Here is a 24973-nt window from a genome sequence, read left to right as displayed (position 1 = left end):
CTTTTTCCAAATTTTACAAATTTGACACTTTTGCTTCTTCGGAGGCTATTTTTGGGAGAAAGGTTCTTCAGGCAGTGGTTCCTTCTATATAATGAGCCTGCCTATCCCTCCCGTCATCCGTGTACTTTTGCTTTGGTATTGGTATCCCAGAAGTAATGATGACCCGTGGACTGATCACACATAACAGAAGAAAACATAATTTATGCTTACCTGATAAATTCCTTTCTTCTGTTGTGTGATCAGTCCACGGCCCGCCCTGTTTTAAGGCAGGTAAATATCTTTTAAATTATACTCCAGTCACCACTTCACCCTTGGTTACTCCTTTCTCGTTGATTCTTGGTCGAATGACTGGGACTGACGTAGAGGGGAGGAGCTATATGCAGCTCTGCTGGGTGAATCCTCTTGCATTTCCTGTTGGGGAGGAGTTATATCCCAGAAGTAATGATGACCCGTGGACTGATCACACAACAGAAGAAAGGAATTTATCAGGTAAGCATAAATTATGTTTTTATTTTAATAGGGCTATTAGATTAAGTGTAATTAGTTTAAATTTCTGTATTTGTTTATTATTTTCTGTAATTTAGTGGGGGGGGTTTGTACTTTAATTTAATTTAATTTAGGTAATTGTATTTAATTTAGTTAATTTATTTAATTATAGTGTAGTGTTAGGTGTTAGTGTAACTTAGGTTAGGTTTTATTTTACAGGTAAATTTTAATTTATTTAAGCTAGGTAGTTATTAAATAGTTAATAACTATTTAATAACTATTCTACCTAGTTAAAATAAATACAAACTTGCCTGTAAAATAAAAATAAACCCTAAGCTAGCTACAATGTAACTATTAGTTATATTGTAGCTAGCTTAGGGTTTATTTTACAGGTAAGTATTTAGTTTTAAATAGGAATAATTTAGTTGATAGGAATATTTATTTAAATTATATTTAAGTTAGGTGGTGTTAGGGTTAGGGTTAGACTTAGATTTAGGGGTTAGTAACTTTAATATTGTGGCGGCGATGTTAGGGGTTAATAAATGTAGGTAGGTGGCATCGATGTTAGGGACGGCAGATTAGGGGTTAATACTATTTAACTAATGTTTGCGAGGCGGGAGTGCGGCAGTTTAGGGGTTAATATATTTATTATAGTGTCAGCGACGTTGGGGCGGCAGATTAGGGGTTAATAAGTGTAGGTAGGTGGCGGCGACATTGGGGACGGCATATTAGGGGTTAATAAATATAATGTAGGTGGCGGCGATGTTGGGGGCAGCAGATTAGGGGTTCATAAGTATAATGTAGGTGGCGGCGGTGTCTGGAGCGGCAGATTAGGGGTTAATAAATATAATGCAGGTGTCGGCGATGTCGGGGACGGCAGATTAGGGGTTAATAAATGTAAGATTAGGGGTGTTTAGACTCGAGGTTCATGTTGGGGTGTTAGGTGTAGACATAACTTTTATTTCCCCATAGGAATCAATGGGGCTGCGTTAAGGAGTTTTACGCTGCTTTTTTGCAGGTGTTAGCCTTTTTTCAGCCGGCTCTCCCCGTTGATTCCTATGGGGAAATCGTGCACGAGCGCGTTACACCAGCTCACCGCTGACTTAAGCAGCGCTGGTATTGGAGTGCGGTAATGAGCAAAATTTAGCTCAACGCTCACTTCTTGCCTTTTAACAACGGGTTTCTGAAAACCCGTAATACCAGCGCTGCAGGTAAGTGAGCGGTGAGACAAAACTGCTCGTTAGCACCGCACAGCCTCTAACGCAAAACTCGTAATCTAGCCGATACTTAGTAAAGTAAAATTTCTTTTATTTTTTACAATTTATATTTTGACATTTCTTTACTATTATAAACACATAGATAAAATTATGTCATTATCATAAAAGATGCCAAATATATAAATTACATATAACACACACATTTTATACTTTCATAATAAAAAAAAATGAAATTTCACTGCTATTACAAATACATAGTTAAAGGGACAGTCTACACCAGAATTTTTATTGTTTTAAAAGATAGATAATCCCTTTATTACCCATTTCCCAGTTTTGCATAACCAACACATTTATAATAATATACTTATAACCTCTGTGATTATCTTGTATCTAAGCCTCTGCAAACTGCCCCTTTTTTCAGTTCTTTTGACAGACTTGCAGTCTAGCCAATCAGTGCCAGCTCCCAGATTACTTCACGTGCACGTGCACAGTGTTATCTATATGAAATATGTGAACTAACACCCTCTAGTGGTGAAAAACTGTTAAAATGCAATCTGAAAGAGGTGGGCTTCAAGGTCTAAGAAATTAGCATATGAACCTCCTAGGTTAAGCTTTCAACTAAGAATACCAAGAGAACAAAGCAAAATTGGTGATAAAAGTAAATTGGAAAATAGTTTAAAATTACATGCTCTATCTGAATCATGAAAGTTTATTTTGGCCTAGACTGTCCCTTTAAAGTTAAGTCCTTTGCGTCAATGCTGCAATAGATAGAAATCAAAACGAACATATAGACATTGTAAAATTGGTTATCTATAACTTTAATAAAACCATAGTTAGCACTTTTTTTGATATTCTAAACACATGGATAAAGTTTTGTGCTTAGCATCAATACCGCAATAGAAATTACATATAATATACACACATTTTCAATTTTCAAATCTATAGGTTTCAAAAAACAAAAGTTTGCACTTTCCATTGCTATTATAATCACATAGATAAACTTATCTCCTTATATGTAAATTAGATCTATTGCAGCATTGATGCAAATGAGCTAACTTTATCTATGTGTTTAAAATAGCAAAGAAAGTGCTAACTATGGTTTTATGAAAGTTATAGATATGAAAGTTTACTATGTGTGTATGTTATATGTAATCAATATATGTTGTATGTTTGAATACACTAGTTTATACATGCTATTTTAAAATTTAATTTGTATTTTCATTGAATTTTATTTATTGATATTGTATTTATTATACCTTTAAACATTAATTAAATAATTTAGACCTATGTAAACTATATATATTATACAATTATTCATATTTTAAAAATGTATTGCTTCATATTATTAATTTTAAGAGATTTTGGCAATAAAAAACGAAATAAATTATATTGATAATGATTATGTTGAACTGTATAATGAACTAAAAACTGGTGACACAGATCCATAATTATAATCGATAATTATAATAAATATCGATTGATTGATGTAAAAAAAAAAAAAAATATATAGATGTACATAAATAAAGACATAATGTAATCAACTAAGAATTAGTTTACATAGAAAAAGATTTGCTAGATTAATTTTTTTTTGGGGGGAGACATTCTTATATTTGCTACCAAATAATTAAACGAATGTTGAAATATCACATCATAAATAAAATTATTTAGATAGTTAATATCTATAGCTTAACTATTAAAATTAATTGAGTAAAATAAAATAGAACTAATTATTTATTAGGTTTGAAATATATTTTTGTTTGGGTACAATAAAATCAGATATCATTATAGATTTCGTTATTAGATGATATTACATATGTCCCAAATATATTTTGGACGAATTTCAAATACCAAAGTGGTGTTTAGATAATAAAAATCATTATAGATATATATTTTACTATTCAAAAATAAAATTAAAAAGTTGTGTTAATTCTACGATCTTTTATATAACTTCGTTTTGTAAAAGTACAATTTCGAAATTGCTTAGAAGTGATAATACTTACTACTAAATAATTTTGCAGCGGACAATTTTTTTTCTTCCTTACTTCAAGCGCGATCAATTGTAGTATGTGATTCAAAGTATCAAAAGAATGTGGAAGCCGTAAAACGCATGTGCGTATCATGCACGAACATGATGTTGGTGACAAAGCATCTGTAGAACGCATGCGCAGTAGTGACGTGAGGAAAAGGGGGCTTAACGCCCCGGGGGGAAACTATGATTGGCTATAACAGCGTGAAAAACTGTCAATCATTATTAGAAAGATGGCGGGCGGAGAATAGAAATAAAACGGCGGCGATTTCTAAGGTGAAAATTGCAATTTTAGACACTTACTATGAAAATTCATGAATGAACATCTATCTCATTTTAGATTTACTGTATAACGTTGTGAGCGACTATGCCAGACTTGACCTTCACTTTAAAAATGGGCACTCCGGTCTCGGCCTTAAGAGTGGGCACTCCAGTCTTGGCCTAAAAGAGTTATAAAATTATGTCTAATAAAAAAATATTTCATATAAAACTTCATGCTATTTGGAATCAAATGAACTTTATAAAAAACTTTTATTTTAAACAATGACAAAATTCCATCCAGCCCCTAAAATGGTTGTGGCTTTTGTTAAAAATGTTCACCTATCGTATTGCTCCAAATTTGCATATTTATGAGCACAGTGTCATTTCCCCATCGCATGCGCAGTTTGCATAAACTTAAATGCATGCCCACAAAGTGGGGCATAGTTCGTAAACATGTTTATTAAAATCTTGATTCACTGAGTACAGCTTGTTTATGTAGAGGATGATCTGTAAATACATAAGAGATCTGCTCACTCTTTTTCTTTAATCTCGCTACTGAGGTTGCTGTGATTCCACTCCAGGCGCGTGATCAAAATAAAGCTGACGTCAGCAACTACATCATTAGAACAATACGCATGTGCGCCACATGTACAATTTAATTTAGCATGCGCGGGTACTTAAGAGCCGTAACTTAGAGAACTCAGGTGGGTTTGGAAATGGGCTAGATTTCTGTGTAAGATTGCAGCTAACTGAGGAAACAATGCTAATGGAAGGTATTTATACAAATTAACACTATATATTGAGGTTTGCATTTATGAAATTAACAAATTTGCCTTTCATTTTCCTGTCTTGGTCTTAAGAGTGGGAACACCTGTCTCGGCCTTAGAGTGGGCACTCCAGTGCTCGGCTCACTAAAATGGACACTCCAGTACCTGGCCCTAAAGTGGGCACTCCTGTTTCTGTTCCTAGAGCGGGTACTTCTTCTGATTCCAGTTCCAGTGTGGACGTTAGGGTCATTAACCCCTTAATGAACAGACCATTTTTCCATGTTCTTACCCTTAAGGACCAGGGCTATTTTTACATTTTTTGCGATGTTTGTGTTTAGCTGTAATTTTCCTCTTACTCATTTACTGTACCCACACATATTATATACCGTTTTTCTCACCATTAAATGGACTTTCTAAAGATACCATTATTTTCATCATCCTATATAATAAAAGGCCAGGTATGTTTGTCAGATGCAGTCACGCGCAGTAGAGACTGCAGAGGACAAACATACCTGGCCTTGAGCAGCAGAGTAGTGCGCACTGCGGAAGCTGCCTGGTGGGGGCGTGGCCGGGCGTGTCGTGATGGGGGAGTGACCGGGCGTGTTGTGATGGGAGCATGACCGAGCGTGGCAAGGGGGCGTGGCCTTGTGGGAGTGCACGGGAGGGGCGTGGCCGGCGGGAGAGACCAAAACAGAGGAGGGAAAGAGAGAAAGCGAGCAGAAGAAGCGGGAAGAGCAAAAGAGGGGGAGACAGAGAGAGCACAAAAGAGAGGGGGATAGAGAGCGCAATAGAGAGGGGGGAGAGAGAGCGCAATAGAGAGGGGGGAGAGAGAGCGCAAAAGAGAGGGGAGAGAGAGAGCGCAAAAGAGAGGGGGAGAGAGAGCTCAAAAGAGAGGGGGGAGCGAGCGCTCAAAAGAGGGGGAGACAGAGAGAGCATAAAAGAGAGGGGGAGAGAGAGCGCAATAGAGGGGAGAGAGAGTGCAATAGAGAGGGGGAGAGAGAGCTCAAAAGAGAGGGGGGAGAGAGAGCTCAAAAGAGAGGGGGGAGAGAGAACTCAAAAGAGAGGGGGGAGAGAGAGTGCAATAGAGAGGGGGAGAGAGAGCGCAAAAGAGGGGGGAGAGAGAGCTCAAAAGAGAGGGGGAGAGAGAGCTCAAAAGAGAGGGGGAGAGAGAGCTCAAAAGAGAGGGGGGAGAGAGAGAGAGCGCAAAAGAGAGGGGGGAGAGAGCACAAAAGAGAGGGGGAGAGAGCACAAAAGAGAGGGGGAGAGAGCACAAAAGAGAGGGGGGAGAGAGAGCTCAAAAGAGAGGGGGAGAGAGAGCTCAAAAGAGAGGGGGAGAGAGAGCGCAAAAGAGAGGGGGGAGAGAGAGAGCGCAAAAGAGAGGGGGGAGAGAGCACAAAAGAGAGGGGGAGAGAGCACAAAAGAGAGGGGGAGAGAGCACAAAAGAGAGGGGGAGAGAGCACAAAAGAGAGGGGGAGAGAGAGAACACAAAAGAGGGGGAGAGAGAGAGAACACAAAAGAGGGGGAGAGAGAGAGAACACAAAAGAGGGGGAGAGAGAGAGAACACAAAAGAGGGGGAGAGAGAGTTCAAAAGAGAGGGGGGGAGAGAGCTCAAAAGAGAGGGGGGAGAGAGAGTTTAAAAGAGAGGGGGGAGAGAGAGAGTGCAAAAGAGAGGGGGGAGAGAGAGAGCGCAAAAGAGAGGGGGGAGAGAGAGAGAGCGCAAAAGAGAAGGGGGAGAGAGCACAAAAGAGGGAGAGAGAGCGCAAAAGAGGGAGAGAGAGAGAGCGTAAAAGAGGGAGAGAGAGAGAGCGTAAAAGAGGGGGAGAGAGCACAAAAGAGAGAGGGAGAGAGCGCAAAAGAGAGGGGGGAGAGAGCACAAAAGAGGGGGGAGAGCACGCAAAAGAAAAAGAGGGGAGAGCGCGCAAAAGAGAGGGGGAGAGAGAGAAAAAGAGAGGGGGAGAGAGAGCAAAAAGAAAGGGGTGGAGAGAGAGCAAAAGAGAGGGGGAGAGAGAGCAAAAGAGAGGGGGAGAGAGAGCAAAAGAGAGGGGGAGAGAGAGCAAAAGAGAGGGGGAGAGAGAGCAAAAGAGAGGGGGAGAGAGAGCAAAAGAGAGGGGGAGAGAGAGCAAAAGAAAGGGGGAAAGAGAGCAAAAGAGAGGGGGGAGAGAGCAAAAGAGAGGGGGGAGAGAGCAAAAGAGAGGGGGGAGAGAGAGAGAGCAAAAGAGGGGCAAGAGAGAGAGCAAAAGAGGGGGGAGAGAGAGAGCAAAAGAGGGGGGAGAGAGAGAGCAAAAGAGGGGGGAGAGAGAGAGCAAAAGAGGGGGGAGAGAGAGAGCAAAAGAGGGGGGAGAGAGAGAGCAAAAGAGGGGGGAGAGAGAGCAAAATAGGGGAGAGAGAGAGAGAGAGAGAGAGAGAGAGAGAGAGCAAAAGAGGGGGATAGAGCAAAAGAGGGCGAGAGAGAGAGAGCAAAAGAGGGGGGAGAGAGCAGATGAGGGGGGGAAGAGAGAGAGAGAGCAAAAGGGGGGGAGAGAGCACAAGAGGGGAGAGGTAGCAAAAAGGGGAGAGAAAGAGAGCAAAAGAGGGGAGAGAGAGAACTCAAAAGAGAGGGGGGGAGAGAGAGAGAAAGCGCAAAAGAGAGGGGGGAGAGAGAGGGAGCAAGGGTTGGAACCGCGGTACCTAAAAAATTGGCCCGTGTACACGGGCTTTAGGACTAGTATCTTTTAATTTACTATAAAAAATTTTTATAAAATATGAGGAAAAAATGGAAAAAAACCACACTTTTTCTAGCTTTCACCCCCAAAATCTGTTACACATCTACAACCACCAAAAAACACCCATGCTAAATAGTTTCTAAATTTTGTCCTGAGTTTAGAAATACCCAATGTTTACATGTTCTTTGCTTTTTTTTGCAAGTTATAGGGCAATAAATACAAGTAGCACTTTGCTACTTCCAAACCAATTTTTTTCAAAATTAGCGCTAGTTACATTGGAACCCTGATATCTGTCAGGAATACCTAAATATCCTTTGACATGTATATATATTTTTTTAGAAGACAACCCAAAGTATTGATCTAGGCCCATTTTGGTATATTTCATGCCACCATTTCACCGCCAAATGCGAGCAAATAAAAAAAAAAAAAATTAAATTTTTCACAATTTTAGGTTTCTAACTGAAATTATTTACAAACAGCTTGTGCAATTATGGCACATATTGTTGTAAAAGCTTCTCTGGGATCCCCTTTGTTCAGAAACAGCAGACTTATATGGCTTTGGCGTTGCTTTTTGGTAATTCGAAGGCCGCTAAATGATGCTGCGCACCACATGTGAATTATGCCCAGCAGTGAAGGAGTTAATTAGGTAGCTTGTAGGGAGCTTGCAAAGTTAATTTTAGCTTTAGTGTAGAGATCAGGCTCCCACCTGACACATCCCAGCCCCTGATCCCTCCCAAACAGCTCTCTTCCCTCACCCACCCCACAATTGTCCCGCCATCTTAAGTACTGGCAGAAAGTCTGCCAGTGCTAAATAAAAGGAGTTTTTTTTATTTATTTTTTTAAAAAATATTTATTCAGCTGTGATGGACCCCTGCCTTAGCCCCCAACCTCCAATTTCCCCACCAAACAGATCTCTAACCCTTCCCCGCTACCTAATTTTTCGCCATCTTGGGTACTGGCAGTACCCAGTTTGCCCCCAAAAACAACAGCATTTTTGCTTTTTCTTTTGACCTGCAAACTTTTTCTGTAGTGTAGCAGCCCCCCCTCAATATCCCCACCCCCCCTCCCAGATCCTTTTATATTTAATTTCATTTAACTTTTTTCCCCTCTCCCTCTGATGATCTCATTGGTGTCAGTGGCTAATGCGCACACGCGACCCTGCAGGCCCCCCTGCATGCTCCCAGAACCCGGTGTGCACATTGCACTTACAGGAACCGGATGCCAGGTAGTGATGGGCCGCCCACCCGCCTCCCTGCTACGCTCCCACCCACCAATGAACTGCACCATCGCTACCGGTGCAGAGAGGGCCACAGAGTGGCTCTCTCTGCATAGGAGGCTTGTAAAAAGGTATTGCAGGAAGCCTCCATATTGAGGCATCACTGCAATACCCTGAGAGCTGCTGGAAGAGATTGCGATCGCTTCCAGAACTCCGACAACTGACGTATCAGGTACGTCTATTGTCATTAACTGTTAGTTTTTGCATGACGTACCTGGTACGTCAGTTGTCATTAAGGGGTTAAATCAGCTTTAAATTTGACACCCCCTCACATGAGCTCCAAACCCCTAAACCCGCTCCTTTGAGTGTGACAGTGTTTTTTTTCTTGCATTGACTATTATTTATAACTTATTTATATGATACTTTGAAAAGCCTCCCCTCTAGCTCTATGTAGATAGTTTCATATATATATATATATATATATATAGTTTCATATATATATATATATATATATATATATATATATATATATCATATTTGTTCGGAATTTAGTGATATTCTTTGACCTTAGCTTGAAAGTGTATAGCTTAATGCTAAATGCAGTAGACCGAAACGTCTCATTTACAATTTACAGCACCTCCCTTTTCTTATATAAATCCCCTACTTCTTTTTCTTCTTGACAGACTCACTTCTTGTTTTCTCCTTTGTTGGTGCATGGAATCATTCATGAGCAGTTGCTCAGTTCCAGCCTAAAATGCCTGTAAGGAGATTTTGACCCATGTCAGGTTTACTGCTGATCCAAACTTCTGACATCTATTAGGGCTGCTTGTGGACAGTTTCGAACCCAATTTGTTTTAAAATACATTTTAATATTCTTTTTAAAGTCTACTTGAGAAGCCTAGCATGCATATTACAAGTTGGCAGAGGTCACATACAGCTTGTGCCAGGTTTACTAAATAGCTGTAAACTTTTCACAGTGAGCAAGTATTGGGTTTCTTCAGTTACTGGTAAAGTGACAATCAAGTCAAAATTAAACTTTTATGATTCAGATAAAGGGATGCTTTTTTAAACAACTTACTTTTACCATCAATTTGAGAGTCAACAAAAAAAAAATCCCACCTTGGCAAAATTGGCAAAAGCATATTTGTGCATCCCAGGCACCTTAACACATTCAGAGCTCCTCCTCTCTGCTGCAGACAACATAGCAAAGAGAGAGCCAGCCTCAGCCAGGAGCATGTAGACATGTTGACCTTTTTGCATTTCAGTTTAAGTCAGAGGGACTAACACAGCAGAATATTCACCTAACAGTAGTAATAGCCAACCTCTTTCTAGTTCTACATTGATTTAAACCGTTTGTGCTTTTGTTTTGCATAATTATAAAAATTATAGAGGTAAAAAGTATTGGATAGTGTTGTTTAAGCAGGGTAATAAAGGAGTTGTCTATCTTTTTAAACAATAACATTTTTTGGTGTAGACTGTCCCTTTAAGTAATGTAAAAAAATATACTTTTTCTTCTAACTGATTAAACGAAAAAATAATCGTTAGTTGCAGCCCTATTCAATATTAATATTTAATAATGTGCGTGTGTGTGTGTGTATATATATATATATAATAGATATATATTTTACAAAAAATACATCAGATATCTAAATAGAAGTATCTATTTAAAAATAAATTGAACATTTTCTTCTATGAGAAGAACATTCTGGTTAGTGCTCTTGCTCTAACTCAGTCGGGTTAGCGCACAATCGATAATTGTTTAGTTTTTTCAATTTGTGCGCTCCAATTAAGTCTAGGGGGAGAATAACTTGTAATACACATACATTAAAACGTTACTTCTGGCGGCGTAATCTGGTCCTAAATATTTAATTATATAGAATTAAAAAAAAACATTATTTATTTTACCAACTTTTCCTTTAATTTTTAAAATGTAGTGTTTCCATTGTTCATAGAGAGAGACTGGAACGCAATGCATGGAATTCAGAAACTTCATACTTTTACATGCTACACTATGTTTGGTTGATATGATCAGAAGTTTGTTTATAAGCTTGTTTATACCCTGGGTAGCGCCTGCTGATTGGGAGCTACATTTAACCACCAATCAGCATAAGCTACCCAGGTGCTGAACAAAAAAAATGAGTTGGCTCCTATGCTTAGATTCCTGCTTTTCAAATAAAGATTGCAAGAGAACGAAGAAAATGTATAATAGGAGTAAATTAGAAAGTTGCTTAAAATTGCATGCTCTATCTGAATCATGAAAGAAAAAAAATTGGGTTTAGTATCCCTTTAATAAAGCTGGCATATATTCCTTTTATGCATGTTTTTGAATAAAGATAATGGAGAAAAGTAATCCGTGTTAGCTAAATGTAGTACAATAAACAATGCATGTTTTTAAATATATTGCATTTAGCTGGCACAGATTGTTTTGCTTTATTTTTTAATGGAAAAACAGAAAAAAATAACATCAGCTAACATAGCACAGTGCAGGAATACAATAAATTGCTGATATTTCTTACATTTGTTTCTTGCAGATTTTCTGATTTTTTTCTGTCTGTAACAAACTTACAACTGTTCACGACCTGTTTGTTTCTAACGCTTTCAATCTTCTAGCAATTACTGAAACTGCTTACATTGCTGCTCTAACGCATGGCGGTCTCCACTTTAGCCACACATCTAGGCCAGGTGAGAGACATGGTGGCAGTTTTGAAATTTTACTATCTCCCTCCTGCTCCTATCAGCACCTGTATCCTCATCCATCTCTCTCCTCCTCCTTTGAAGTCCACTGCATCCGCATTTTCTCCCCCCTCTCCCTCAAGGTGGCAGTTATCTATCATTTCCAACTTATTGCTTGACCCCTTGCAATCTGGCTTCTGTCCCCAACATTCAACTGAGATTGCCCTCACCAAGGTTACTAACGATCTTCTTTCTGCTAAAAACAATGGCCACTATTCTATACGTATCTTACTTGACCTGTCTGCTGCCTTTGATACTGTTGACCATCCCCTCCACCTATGGACTCTCAGCTCCCTTGGCCTCTGTAACATTGCCCCTCCTGTATCCACTCTTATCTCTCGAATAGGTCATTTTCTGTCTCATTTGCTTGCGATTCCTCCTCTCCATTGCTTCTGTCTGTTGGAGTACCTCAAGGCTCTGTTCTAGGCCCTCTACTCTTCTCTATTTATACTCCCTCATTGGGTAAACTTATCAGTAGCTATGGCTTCAACTATCACCTCTATGCTGATGATACTCAGATCTACCTATCCACCCCTGCACTCTCTTCTTCTGTCCTTTCCCACATCAGCTACTGCTTATCTGGCATTTATTCCTGGATGGCCTCTCACAACCTAAAAATCAAAATGTCCAAGACTGAGTTTCTTCTAATCCCCCCATCTAATTCTACTCCAGTTTCTAACTTTACTATCACTGTTGGTAACACCACTATCTCCCCATCACCCCAAGTCAGTTGCCTAGGAGTTACACTTGACTCCAATCTGTCCTTCATACCCCACATCCAATTGCTCTCTTCATCTTGTCGCAACCACCTACGTAATATCTCCAAAATGTATCCTTTTCTGAGTGCTGAAAATACTAAACAGCTAATCCATTACATAGTAATTTCCCAGCTTAACTACTGTAACAACCTACTAACTGGCCTTGCTCGCACTCGCCTCTCCCCCTTTCAATCCATCCTAAATGCCTCTGCTAGGCTAATCCACCTTTCCCGATGCTCTGTATCCGCTGCACCCCTCTGCGACTCCCTTCACTGGCTCCCCATTCACAGCAGAATTAAATTCAAAGTTCTCACTCTGACCTACAAAGCCTTTACCAATGCAGCCCCCACTACCTGTTCTCACTCATCAACAAATATACTCCAGCCCGTCCCCTAAGATCCAACAACGATCTACTCCTTTGCCTCTTCTACCATCACCTCCTTCCATACTAGACTACAGGACTTCTCTTGTGATGCGCAAACCCTCTGGAACGCACTTCCTCAAGCTGTCAGACTTTCCCCCAACTTCTGCTCCTTTAAAAGCTCCCTAAAGACCTTCTTGTTCAGGGAAGCCTATAACCAAATCAGTAACTAATGAATTCCACTTGCCTAATAGTTGCCCTTATCTAACTCCGAGCTAACATCATTGCCACCTTTGAAGTCCCCACCTCCTGTTTCTCACCTTCTTACACATTTAGATTGTAAGTTCCCACAGGAACAGTGCTCCCAATTCACCCTGTATTTGTTTGTTAAATTTTGTCTGGTGTCTCATATTGTACTGTCCTTTTATCTTTCTTTGTTACACATTGACAGCACTGTGGAATCTGTTGGCGCTTTATAAATAAAGAATAATACTAATAATTTTGTTAGATACAAAAAAGTGTTTGATATATTTGACTTTTTAGGCAATATTCTAGGCATTTTTTTTCAAATACAAAGTTGCATCAGCTTTTAAAAGATTACAGTATTTATTCAAAATGCCTCCCTTATTTACATGCTGCTGGGTTATTGGTAGTGACAAAATTATATTTCCCGGACTCATTTTTATTCTCTTGTATTTACTTTCATTGTTTTTTCTTCTTTATATTTGTGTCAGATAATAAATGTAACAAATCTTCTCTCTTTACTATAAAAGCTCTTTGGTCTTTGTTTTCTTTTAACAGATCTTTGTTATTGCCTTTCACTAGTATTTGTTTCACTTCTTTAGCCTATTTTGATAATCTTGCTGCTACAATTTTTAATCTCACACATATAACAAAGCTTTTTCACCATTTGCTGACTTTAAAGGGATATCAAACCCAAATCATTTATTTATTGATTCAGACAGAGCACACCATTTTTAATAAGTTTCCAATTTACTTCTATTATCAAATTTCTTTTGTTCCCATGATATTTATTCTGTGTTGTAGAGAAAACTGGGTATGCATCTGGAGCTCTACATGGCAGGAAATAGCACTCTTGCAAAACTGCTGCCATATAGTGCTCCAGAAAGGGTACGGCTCCTAAGCATATGTCCCTGCTTTTTAACAAAAGATACCAAGAGAATGAAAACAAATTGATAATAGAAGAAAATTAGAAAGTTGTTTAAAATTGCATGCTCTATCTGAATCATGAATAAATTTGGGTTTAATATCCCCTTATTAAAATGAACACAATAAAAGTCACTTTTTTTATGAATGAAAAAGCTAACCTTATTTGTCAGAATACTTCAGCCTCTCCTTTGGCTTAAATGCCCATGAATTACAGCCACACCGGACTAAACTTTAGGTATAGTTCTACAGATAATAGAAGTAAATTAGAAAGTTGTTTAAAAGTGCATGCTTTATCTGAATCATAAAAGAAAAAAAATGAGTTTCATATCCCTTTAAAGAAAGAAATGGGTGGACCAGCGAGCAAACCACTGAGCAGCAAAAGGATTCTCTCTGATGTATTATTTAGACAAATTCTCAAATATCTCAAGGTCAAGATTGTGCTCTAGATTGGGCATACAAATTATATAACAAAATCTACAGGTATTTTACACAATAGACACTAAACACTCAGCAACTTGCAATAGTTTTAAACTTATTCTAAAGGTATAGCAAATTTGATCAAATAGCAAATGTGTATTCTACAAAAAAAAGTATCATTAGTAAAAATGTTCTTGTGCCTATCCAACACACATGTACAACACACCAGTAAATGTAATATCAAGCTGATTGATTTCCACAGGCAAAAAGCACATAAATTGAGGTCAAGTTATTTTTCCTTTTAACAGGTAAAAAACTAACCTCTTGACTGCCAATGACATGCAATCCCAAAAAAGTGATTCAATCGTTGGCTGCAAGAAACACATATTACGCATAATGATTTGACATCTAGGTTGCCAGTAACAAATTTATCCAAGTCATTTAACCTATTTTCAGTAACACCCAAGTTATTGTTTATCAATTTGTCTGACAATAACACACATATATGTCCTATTAATGCCCTCATACCTGTATATACTATAATATAAGTTAAAAGTTGAAGAATTAAATCTATTGAGAGCCTAGGTGATTCCTTTCCCACATGATTTTGCTAGACAAAATTCAAAAAGACGGAAAAAGAACAAGTTTTATCAATGTCAGGGCTGGACAAACCCAGGAGAGACTAGTTCCTAGAATTATACTCCTGGCTCCTAACTTTTTAGGTTATTCTCCATAGATCTATATACAAATACCACTGTCTGGTTCCTAAAAGTATGTCTGGCTCCTACATTTCAGAGTTGTCAACCTCTGCACTATCACCTTTGGCTTTTAATTATCAACTTTAATAAACTTTCTCTGAGGAAGCGCATGAGCGAAACACATCAGTTGTTTAGGGATCATTCCTGCTGATTGTATGCCTTACAATCAATAAAACCTGGAACTTACTACGTCGGGACTCCAACCATGTTTGTTCTTTTGTTTGTTAATAAACTTTCAGCATGATGTTGGTGATTTTGTTTTTGAGTGAAGAGATTAATTATAGAAAATGGTCACAAAAACATCTGAATCACTTCCCTTCTCTTTACTCTAGGAGTGCGAAAGGATAAAAAAAAAAAAAAGATGCCCCTACTTTCCTAGCTGATAACTGGATTTCACCTACAAACATAATGCTGAAGTTTGTTTAAATGAGTTGGCTGCACCAGGTATATATTACCTGCTCTGCCTAAGGTATTATATTATCATTTTGTACTGCCAACTTGCATTATTTTGCCCATGGTTTTGCTATCATAAATTGAACCACATATAAGGTGAAAGACCTATGATGATTTGGAATTGTCTATGTTGTATTATTTCCCTCCTAAATGTACGTTGTGTATCGTCAACTACATTCTAACAAATGCTGGGGAGACTAGTTTACTATCTTATTAAACACATTGACTTTGAGGTAGTGGAGGTGCATCTTTGCCTCCACATCCAAATCATCTATATCCACTAAAATCCAAGAAACAAAGTTTAAGTGTTTGACCAGGTTGTACCTCACACAACAGGGGCTCATATTTTCCCAGGAGCCACTGATCCATCTTGGTGGGGTTGTGCTGAAAAGGATACATTATACCATATCTGGAGGTTATGTCTGGTAATCAAACCCTTTTGGTCTGATATTCTAAACATATTAATGAACTGTAGGCCATTTTCAGCAAGAAACCCACACATATTTTAAATCTTTTATCAGAAGATTCAAACAATACCATTATTTTATGTATATATTATGACATGTAAGAAACCTGCAACAAAAAGTGTGATGAAAATGGTATTATTATTATTTTTTTTAAATTAAAATTTAAAGGGACAGTGTACTACAAAAAAAAGCTATTGATTAAATAGATAGGTATTCCCTTTATTACCCATACCCCAGTTTTGCATAACCAACACAGTTATATTAAAGGGACATTGTACAATAGATTTTTCTTTGCATAAATGTTTTGAAGATGATCCATTTATATAGCCCATCTGGGAGTGTTTTGTAACAATGTATAGTTCTGCTTAATTTTTAATAACATTGTCCTAATTTTCAGACTCCTAATTAAGCCCCAAAGTATCAGATGTACACTCCTGCTGGTGTTCTGTCGAAAACTTCAATTCCTCAAAAACTCAAATCTGATGTCACTTCCGGTGACTCTTCTATTTCAATATCTGTTTTTCCTCTGTCTGGGGGGCGCACCGCTGATCCTCTGGCATACACCCCAAGTAAACCTTGGGGAATGAGGTTTACAAGGGGAGCTTTAACCCCCTTGAACCCCCCAGGCGGAGGCAAAATAGATAGTGAAGATAGACGATTAAAGTGCCCATCTGATTGGTTGTGAATCCTGTCACTCACTGGACACGGACCAATTAGACGTATGGAAAAGTGACGTCAGATTAGAGATTTCAATGTATTAGAGTTCTCGATAGAATACTGGCTCATGTTTGAGCAATGTCTTTTCATATGCAGGGAAGTAGGGGGAGTATCTAATTTCTCAGCCCCTTTCACTGGGTGTCGCAGCCTAACCTTATCAACAGTGCTAGGCTGGGAGCTTCTAAATAAGTTTTTAAAAGGTTTTATTTTGGATTTTTATATCAGTATCTGTGCATATTCTTCCTTATAGTGTCTATTACATGCAGTTTTATGAAAAGTGGTGTATACTGTCCCTTTACCTCTGTGAATACCTAGCATCTTAAGCCTCTGCCGACTGCCCCATTATTTCAGTGTTATTTACAGACTTGCATATTAGCCAATTAGTGCTGACTCATGAACAACTCCATCGGAGTGAGCACAATGTTATCTATATGGCACACATAAACTAACAGTGTATTGCTGTGAAAAGCTATAAAAATATATAAGAATCAGTCTGTAGTAACTTAAAGACAGGCAGAAATGTATAGGTTTAAAGGGACATGAAAACCAAAAATGTTCTTTCATGATTGAGATAAAGAATACAATTTTAAACAACATTCCAATTTAAGTCTATTATCCAAATAGCTTCTTTCTTTAGATATCCTTTGTTGAATAAATAGCAATGCATATGGGTGAGCTAATCACACAAGGCATCTATGTGCACCACCAATCAGCAGCTAATGAGCCTATTTAGATATGCTTTTCAACAAAGGATATAAAGGAATTCAGTAAATTAGATAATAGAAGTAAATTAAATAGTTTTTAAACTGCATGCTCTTTCTAAATCATGAAAGAAAGAAAAATTAGGCTTCAAATCCCTTTAAAGGTTATAAAGTATATTAATATAACAATGTTGGTTGTGCAAAGCTGTGGAATGGGTAGTAAAAGCATTATCTATCTTTTTAAAAATTAAAAATTTTGGAGTAAACTGTCCCTTTAAGGTTGTTGGATGTGGGATTTCAGGCAGAATTTAGGAAGGTGCATTTTGCCAAAAAGAAAGATAAAACATGCAGATTACTTTTTTTTGCTTAAATGGAATTTTGTTTTATAATGGGAGTGATGCATTGAAATTATTTTTTTTTGTACTTTTAGTTTTGAAATTAATAAAAAAAATAGTTACTGTAAACAAAATGAACAAACCAACTGTGGGAATAGTGAAACTATCTCTCAATTCCACAGTTCATTATTTTTTGTTTTGTCTATATGGTGTGTATATATATATATATATATATATATATATAAATATATATATATATATATATATATATATATATATATATATATATATATATATATATATATATATAATTATTTAGAAATTGCAGCATACAAGATAGAAATTTAACTTTTTCCTATTTTTAAAAGGGACACTGAACCCAAATTTTTTCTTTCATGATTCAGATAGAGCATGAAATTTTAACCAAATTTTTATTTTACTCCTATTATCAAAATGTCTTCATTCTCTTGGTATCTTTATTTGAAATGCAAGAACGTAAGTTTAGATGTGGGCCCATTTTTGGTGAAAAACCTGGGTTGTTCTTGCTGATTGGTGGATAAATTCATCCATCAATAAAAAAGTACTGTCCATATCCTGAACCAAAAAAACTGCTTTGATGCCTTCTTTTTCAAATAAAGATGGCAAGAGAACGAAGAAAAAATGATAATAGGAGACAATTAGAAAGTAGCTTAAAATTGCATGCTCTATCTGAATCACAAAAGAAAAAATGTGGGTTCAGTGTCCCTTTAAGCAACTTTTCAACTTACTCTTATTATTAATCTTTATTTAAAAAACAGGAATGTAAAGCTTAGGAGCATAACCTGGGTTATGCTTGCTTATTGGTGGCTAAACGTAGCCACCAACAAGCAAGCACTATCCAGGGTGTTGAACCTAAAATGGACCGGCTCCTAAGCTTTACATTCCTGCTTGTTAAATAAAGATAGCAAAAGAACAAAGAAAAATTGATAATAAGAGTAAATTAGAAAGTTGAGAAGAACAGCGCTGCTCCAGGTTTATAAATAAGCATCCACAATCACCAACCGACTACAGTAATACTCATATCAGGCAGCGTAACGCGAACGTGCGTTGTTACACAAAGCATGGTGGCGCAAGCCAATCACAGAGTGAGGCAGAGCGGGCCGGCAAATAGAAGTAAGAAGATATTGGCAGCACTCCAGGAAATAAAATAAAACAAAGTCTTTATTTCAACATCTAAAAAGAACACACTCAACATATGGAAGGAAGGGTGTCCATGTGTTGAGTGTGTTCTTTTTAGATGTTGCAATAAAGACTTTGCTTTAAGTTATCTGGATTCCTGGAGTGCTGCCAATATCTTCTTCATGTTTAATTAGAAAGTTACTTAGAGGGATACTGAACCCAATTTGTTTCTTTCATGATTCAGAAAGAACATGCAATTTTCAGCAGCTTTCTAATTAACTCCTATTATCAATTGTTCTTCTTTCTTTTGGTACCTTTATTTGGAAAAGCAGGAATGTAAACTTATGAGCCAGCCCATCTTTGGTTCGCCACCTGGGTAGAGCTTGCCGATTGGTGGCTAAATAAAGCCACAAATCAGCAAGCACTACCCAGGGGGCTGAACCAAAAATGAGCCGACTCCTAACCTTACATTTCTGTTTTCAAATAAAGATAGCAAGAGAATGAAGAAAACTTGATAGGAGTAAATTAGAAATTTGCTTATAATTGCATGCTCTATCTGAATCATAAAAGGACAAATTTGGGTTTAGTAGTATCCATCTAACATTGATTGAACTAGTAACTTTTTCCCTTGGGGCTAGTAGCTTTTAACCCCTGACTAGTAAACTATATTGTTCCGTATATATAGTGAGTTAGAAAATACAGCACAATGAAATATCTAAATAGGGAAACTAATATGGCATTGAATTGTTTAGTTTCCATCTTTAGTTACTTATTTCAACACTGATATGCTGAGATAAGCAGAACGAGTGAGATCTATACAAGAACAGACAGTCCCATGTCACGTTATATGGTTTATAGGTAAAGTGGTGTTGTACATTTTGTACCTGATAAGCTCTCATTGCTAGACTCCATCCTCTCACTCAGACACATGTATCCAATCCTACAGCAGAGAAATCCTAGGAACTGCTGTCGCAGCAATTGTGCATCACAGCCCAGCTCCTCCCTCCTATTACAAACAGCATGAACGTAGTATAAAGTAGTAGTAGTAGTATATATATATATATATTTATGAAAGTAGTATAAATATGTATATAGAAACATTGTTATGCTGTCGTTGAGTTACAATGTTGTTGCTTTCTGCATATTGTAACTTGCATATATTTAGTTCAATGTGTTGCTGAAAAAAAACTTAACCACCTTACACACCTAACAAATAATAGAGCGCTTTCTCGTTTGAAATTAGCATTGCATTGTACAATTATATATATAAAAAAAATACAGTAAAAAACAACGCTAGAGGTAGCCAATGAAATAATAAGGCAAACATAGTGTGTGTGCATAACTACTTAACAGACTTGATTACGAAAGGCTGGATAACCTCTCTTTACTTTTGTAGAACTGGTCTTGTGACCGGATGTTTTGAGTGCATGACAGCTACTTCCGGAAACTGCCGAAAGGAACCACAATAGAGTAAGGCGAGCCGGTGTTCTCCCCGGCATAAGGACATGGGGCTGGACTGGAGCAGGCCGGAGGAGAGGCAGGCGCTTCTATCCCCAGGCCGTAGTGCTCCGCGGGTGTTCGGACGGCGGTGGCTGGTGCTGATTCTTTTCTCGGCGATGGCCTTCCTGCAAGGGCTAGTTTGGAACACATGGGGTCCTGTACAAAACTCTGCTAAGACTGCCTATGGCTTCTCAAACCTGGACATCGCACTTCTTGTTTTGTGGGGGCCCATCGGTTTCCTGCCCTGCTTCTTCTTCATGTGGCTCATGGACAATAAGGGTAACTTACTTCCTTGTTCAGGGCTTGTGTGTGTGTAAAAATGCCTGGGGCCATCATATGGCAGGTGGCAGCGCCCCTATTGTATAAAGGAAAAGTAGTAGAATGGGAATGGTATTTTAAGTAATATAAAACGGTACGAATATAGAAAGAATGAAAATATTTTTAAACTAAAACATTTTAACCCAGTAAAAAATAAATAAATAACATTGTGCTGTCTGTGAGCTGTATGTGTTCCCAACCTTTTTTTTCCATACATCCATATACAAATACCTCAGTCTAGCTCTTATAAGTATGTCTGGGTCCTAAATATTCTTACTGGCAATTTTAAGCAGATTTGTCGGCTCCTGGGGTAGAGGATGCCACAAGTCAAATTTAAACTTGCATGATTCAGATAAAGGGCATGTGATTTTAAGACAATTTTAAATTCACTTCTGTTTTCAAATGTGCTTTGCTCTCTTAGTATCTTTTGTTGAAAAAGAATATGCACATATCCTACACTAGTGGGAGCTAGCTGCTGATTGGTGCTTGCATACATTTGTTTATAGTGATTGGCTAACTAGATGTGTTCAGCTAGTTTATCAGTAGTGCTATGCTGTTCATTCAACAAAGGATAACAAGAGAATTAAGCAAATCGTATAATAGTAGTACATTGGAAAGTTGTTTAAAATCATGAAAGAAAATGTTTGGGGTTTCTTGTCCCTTTAAATGTACTTGGCATTTTACATGGTATCTTATTTCAAAGTACATTTAACATCTAAATACAACTAATGCCTTCATATTGTTCCTCCTAATTATACAATGGTAACTCCATATCTTACACATTGTTGTATTCATATGTTGTATTACTGTGTGCATTTATTAAATAAAAGAAAAATTATAAGTAGGTGTAAAAGTAATTTCTTTCTGATCAGAAAAGGGTCATGGGCATAATAGGCGTTGTAGAGGACAATGCACTTTTGGGGTGTCTGTATCCTATGTACATCCACTATTAAAAATGGTCACTAGAACATGGACTGATATAGGATCAGCTGGTGTCATGTGTAGCGTTTACCTTTACCGTTTTTATTTTCATTTGAATAAAGTCATACATTTTTTTTTTTTTTCTTTTTTTTTTTTTTTTCTTCTGCAATATTCTTTGTCTGTTCAAGTTTGCCTTGAGAAGAGTGCTGTTTTACTTAAAGGGACACTGTACCCAAAAAATGTATTTCATGATTCAGATAGAGCATGCAATTTTAAGCAACTTTCTAATTTACTCCTATTATCAAATCTTCTTTATTCTCTTGGTATCTTTATTTGAAATGCAAGATTGTAAGTTTAGATGCCTCTTAGCCAATAGCCTCTTTTCACCTCTTAGCCAATAGCCATGCGGTAAATCCGACTCCCATGGGCGCCAAGCCGGATTTACCGCACGGCTATTGGCTAAGAGGTGAAAACTCCACCTCTTAGCAAAAACATTTTTTAGCTGTGGGCTTCTGTAGCAGCTAAGAATGAAAGTCCCCTTTATTTGTTTCAATAGTCAATCCTAGCGTTTGTAAAGCGTTAGGATTGACTTTCACTTTAAAGAGACAGTCTACTCTAGAATTTTTTGTTTATTGTTTAAAAAATATAGATAATCCCTTTATTACCCATTCCCCGGTTTTGCATAACAAACATGGTTATATTAATACACTTTTTACCTCTGTTATTACCTTGTATCTCTACATACTACACCCTTATTTCAGTTCTTTTGACAGACTTGAATTTTAGCCAATCAGTGCTGACTCATAAGTAACTCCACGGGAGTGAGCATAGTGTTATCTATATGGCACACATAAACTAGCACTGTCTAGCTGTAAAAAAAACTGTCAAAATGCACTGAGATAAGAGGCAGCCTTTAAGGGCTTAGAAATTAGCATATGTGCCTACTTTGGTTTAGCTTTAAACAAAGAATACCTAGAGAACAAAGCAAAAATTATGATAAAAGTACATTTTAAAGATGTTTAAAATTGCATGCCCTATCTGAATCTTGAAAGTTGTTTTTTTTTTTTTTACTAGACTGCCCCTTTAATGTAATGTTAGGATCATGCTGAAAAATGTCATTCACACTCCACCACGTGACTTCCCCACCACATAATGCACGGAACTTGAAAATTATTAACATAATTCTTTTTTTCCATCAAGTGCTCAGTGTGCTGCTGAAAATAATCGCTGTATCCATGCTGTTTATGATGAGAGATGTAGTGATTAACAAATAAGCATAACTCACTACATATTCCTGAGTTGTTGGCACATGTTTGCCGACATAGGGCTAGATTACAAGTGGACGCTATATATTGCTTTCATAAAAGCGATATTAGTGCTCCACTTTGTAATACCAGCACGCGATAATGTGCAAGCTCGCGTTAGCATTGCTAGGAAGCATTGTGCTCATGAGAGCGCGCTTCCATGGGCTCCTATGGGAGCCTCGTTCTGATGGCATCAGAACTTGAGCGCCAGCAAAGGGTGTAAGTTGTGCATCGATAACTGAAATTAAATATATATGTACTAGTCCTAAAGCCCGTGTACACAGGCCATTTTTTGTAGTACAGTTCCAAAGTTCCATATCAAAGGGAAGCACACTCCAAAGGTCTTGAAACAACAAAGGTCACTTTAATTGTGAACGTTTTCAAGTCTATCAGACTCGTTCTCAGACCAACAGTATATACACACATATTAACACATAAATATATATGTATGTTAATATGTCTAAATACACATTTTAACACGTAATTATATAAGCATATACAGTTCCCATTGACCGCAATGTAAAGGCACTTTTCACTCCCACCAACTTTAAATCCAAAATACTGCCTAGTGCAGTAATTTTATTAAAAAATAAAGATGCTGCCACTACACTAGACAGTATTTTGGCGTCATTTTGGGCAGATTTATAAAATTAACCAGAGATCCCATCACTGGTTAATTTTATAAGCGCTGATTGCTACCACAAGCTTGGCAAATTTAGCACTCCACTTGTAATCTAGCCCATATTGTACATACAGTCCCACTCGCTCAAATCATTGGCGCACTACCCTTGGAAATTTCTGTGTTGATTTGTAAAGGCAAATAAAAAGTGACAGGTGAATCTCTGTCTCAGGATTGGCTGTTGCATGTGATGTCACTGAGTGTTTTTAAAAGTGCTGGTTCCAAACTACAAGTGCCTGCCAATAGTACAGGAGTACTCCAGAATCTACCCTCTCTAATTCAACTGGTGTGTTCATGGCACATGTCAAGTTAGGTGTTGACATACCAGCTGAAAACCGCAGGCCTAAGGCACAACGGCAGTCATTTGATTAAATCACTTTGTGATACTAAAGTTTAGGGTCAGCATTGCCTTTTCATTATGAAAGTGGCTACACTTACTGTAATTTTGCCATGAAGTTGAAAATTCATTATAAAAAACATTTATTATTTAGTACTCCTTTCTCACCATGACATTTGGATTAATACAGATGAAAGAGCACAGAAATCTATTTTTCACTCAATGTAGGTTTACATATTTTTAATAAAAAGCTGCTACATTATAGCATATTTTTGTTTTATAAATGACAGTGATTTACCAATAGGTTTTCAGTGACACCATTAGGTGACTGTTTTATCCCCTTCAGTTCTAGTGCAAAAGCCACAGGCAAATCTGTTGTAACATAGTAACATAGTAGATAAGGTTGAAAAAAGACTGAAGTCCATCGAGTTCAACCTATAAAAACCTAAAATATTTACAAAAAGCTCCAGTTAAGCTTAAATAACCCCATTAAAATGTGACCCATTTAATACTAGCAATCATATCCATGAATTTTTGGTTTGGTATCTCCCTGTTTATTGTCAATATATTGTCTCTTTACAATTCAAGTTGTGTTTGCTTCTTTTTTACCTCCAAAATACTATTTTATTTTGCTTTTTTTAACTATATACTGTGGAAGCTAATGACATTAAATGACCATTTAGTGGGAAAATTACATGCTCTTATTCATTAGAGCATAAAATATTAATACTAGGGGACCCTGCAGTGCTGTGTTTTAAACAACTGAAAGTGGTGACAAACATGCAGTGACAAGTGCAGTCCTTGAACCACAGAGCATTGCTGGTCCCGAAGTGGACAGAGCTGCTGACCTAATGAGCAGCAGTAGTTGCATGACCCACCCTTGCGGCTACTGTTGCTGATTGGTTTACGGTCTATTTCCACTTAGGAAAAGCAATGCTCTGTGGCTCCCTCGTGGTACTTTATGTGTTTAATCAATTTTCCCCCTAAACACCTAGCATTACAGGCTTACCAGTGTTAAAATTACATGCTCTAAGGCAGAGCTTTCCAAACCTTTCATGTTGGTGACACACTTTTTAGACCTACATCATTTTGCGACACAGTAATTCAGGTGTACTAGCAAACAGGAGGTTAAACTAACTTGCTTTAAGAGATACGGGCACAATCACATACATAAATTATATAATAACGAAATGTATTTACAAGTAACAGTA

The 24973-nt window shown here is 37.5% G+C and overlaps 2 protein-coding genes across 2 annotated transcripts in view; one reads left to right on the top strand and one right to left on the bottom strand.

Annotated features, from left to right (window-relative positions):
* Positions 1-19665, bottom strand: part of HSPBAP1 (HSPB1 associated protein 1) — a 485172-nt gene extending 465507 nt beyond the window's left edge. Inside the window, exon 1 of the mRNA XM_053698076.1 lies at positions 19588-19665. Coding sequence (XP_053554051.1) covers positions 19588-19633 — 46 coding nt within the window. The 5' untranslated portion in view covers positions 19634-19665. The remainder of the gene's footprint in view (positions 1-19587) is intronic.
* A 469-nt stretch (positions 19666-20134) lies between these two features.
* Positions 20135-24973, top strand: part of SLC49A4 (solute carrier family 49 member 4) — a 333286-nt gene continuing 328447 nt past the window's right edge. Inside the window, exon 1 of the mRNA XM_053698074.1 lies at positions 20135-20482. Within this exon, the coding sequence (XP_053554049.1) occupies positions 20209-20482 (274 nt within the window). The 5' untranslated portion in view covers positions 20135-20208. The remainder of the gene's footprint in view (positions 20483-24973) is intronic.

This window comes from Bombina bombina, chromosome 1 (assembly GCF_027579735.1).
Source record: "Bombina bombina isolate aBomBom1 chromosome 1, aBomBom1.pri, whole genome shotgun sequence".
Classification (NCBI taxonomy): Eukaryota; Metazoa; Chordata; class Amphibia; order Anura; family Bombinatoridae; genus Bombina; species Bombina bombina.
This window is presented reverse-complemented; position numbering and strand designations above follow the sequence as displayed.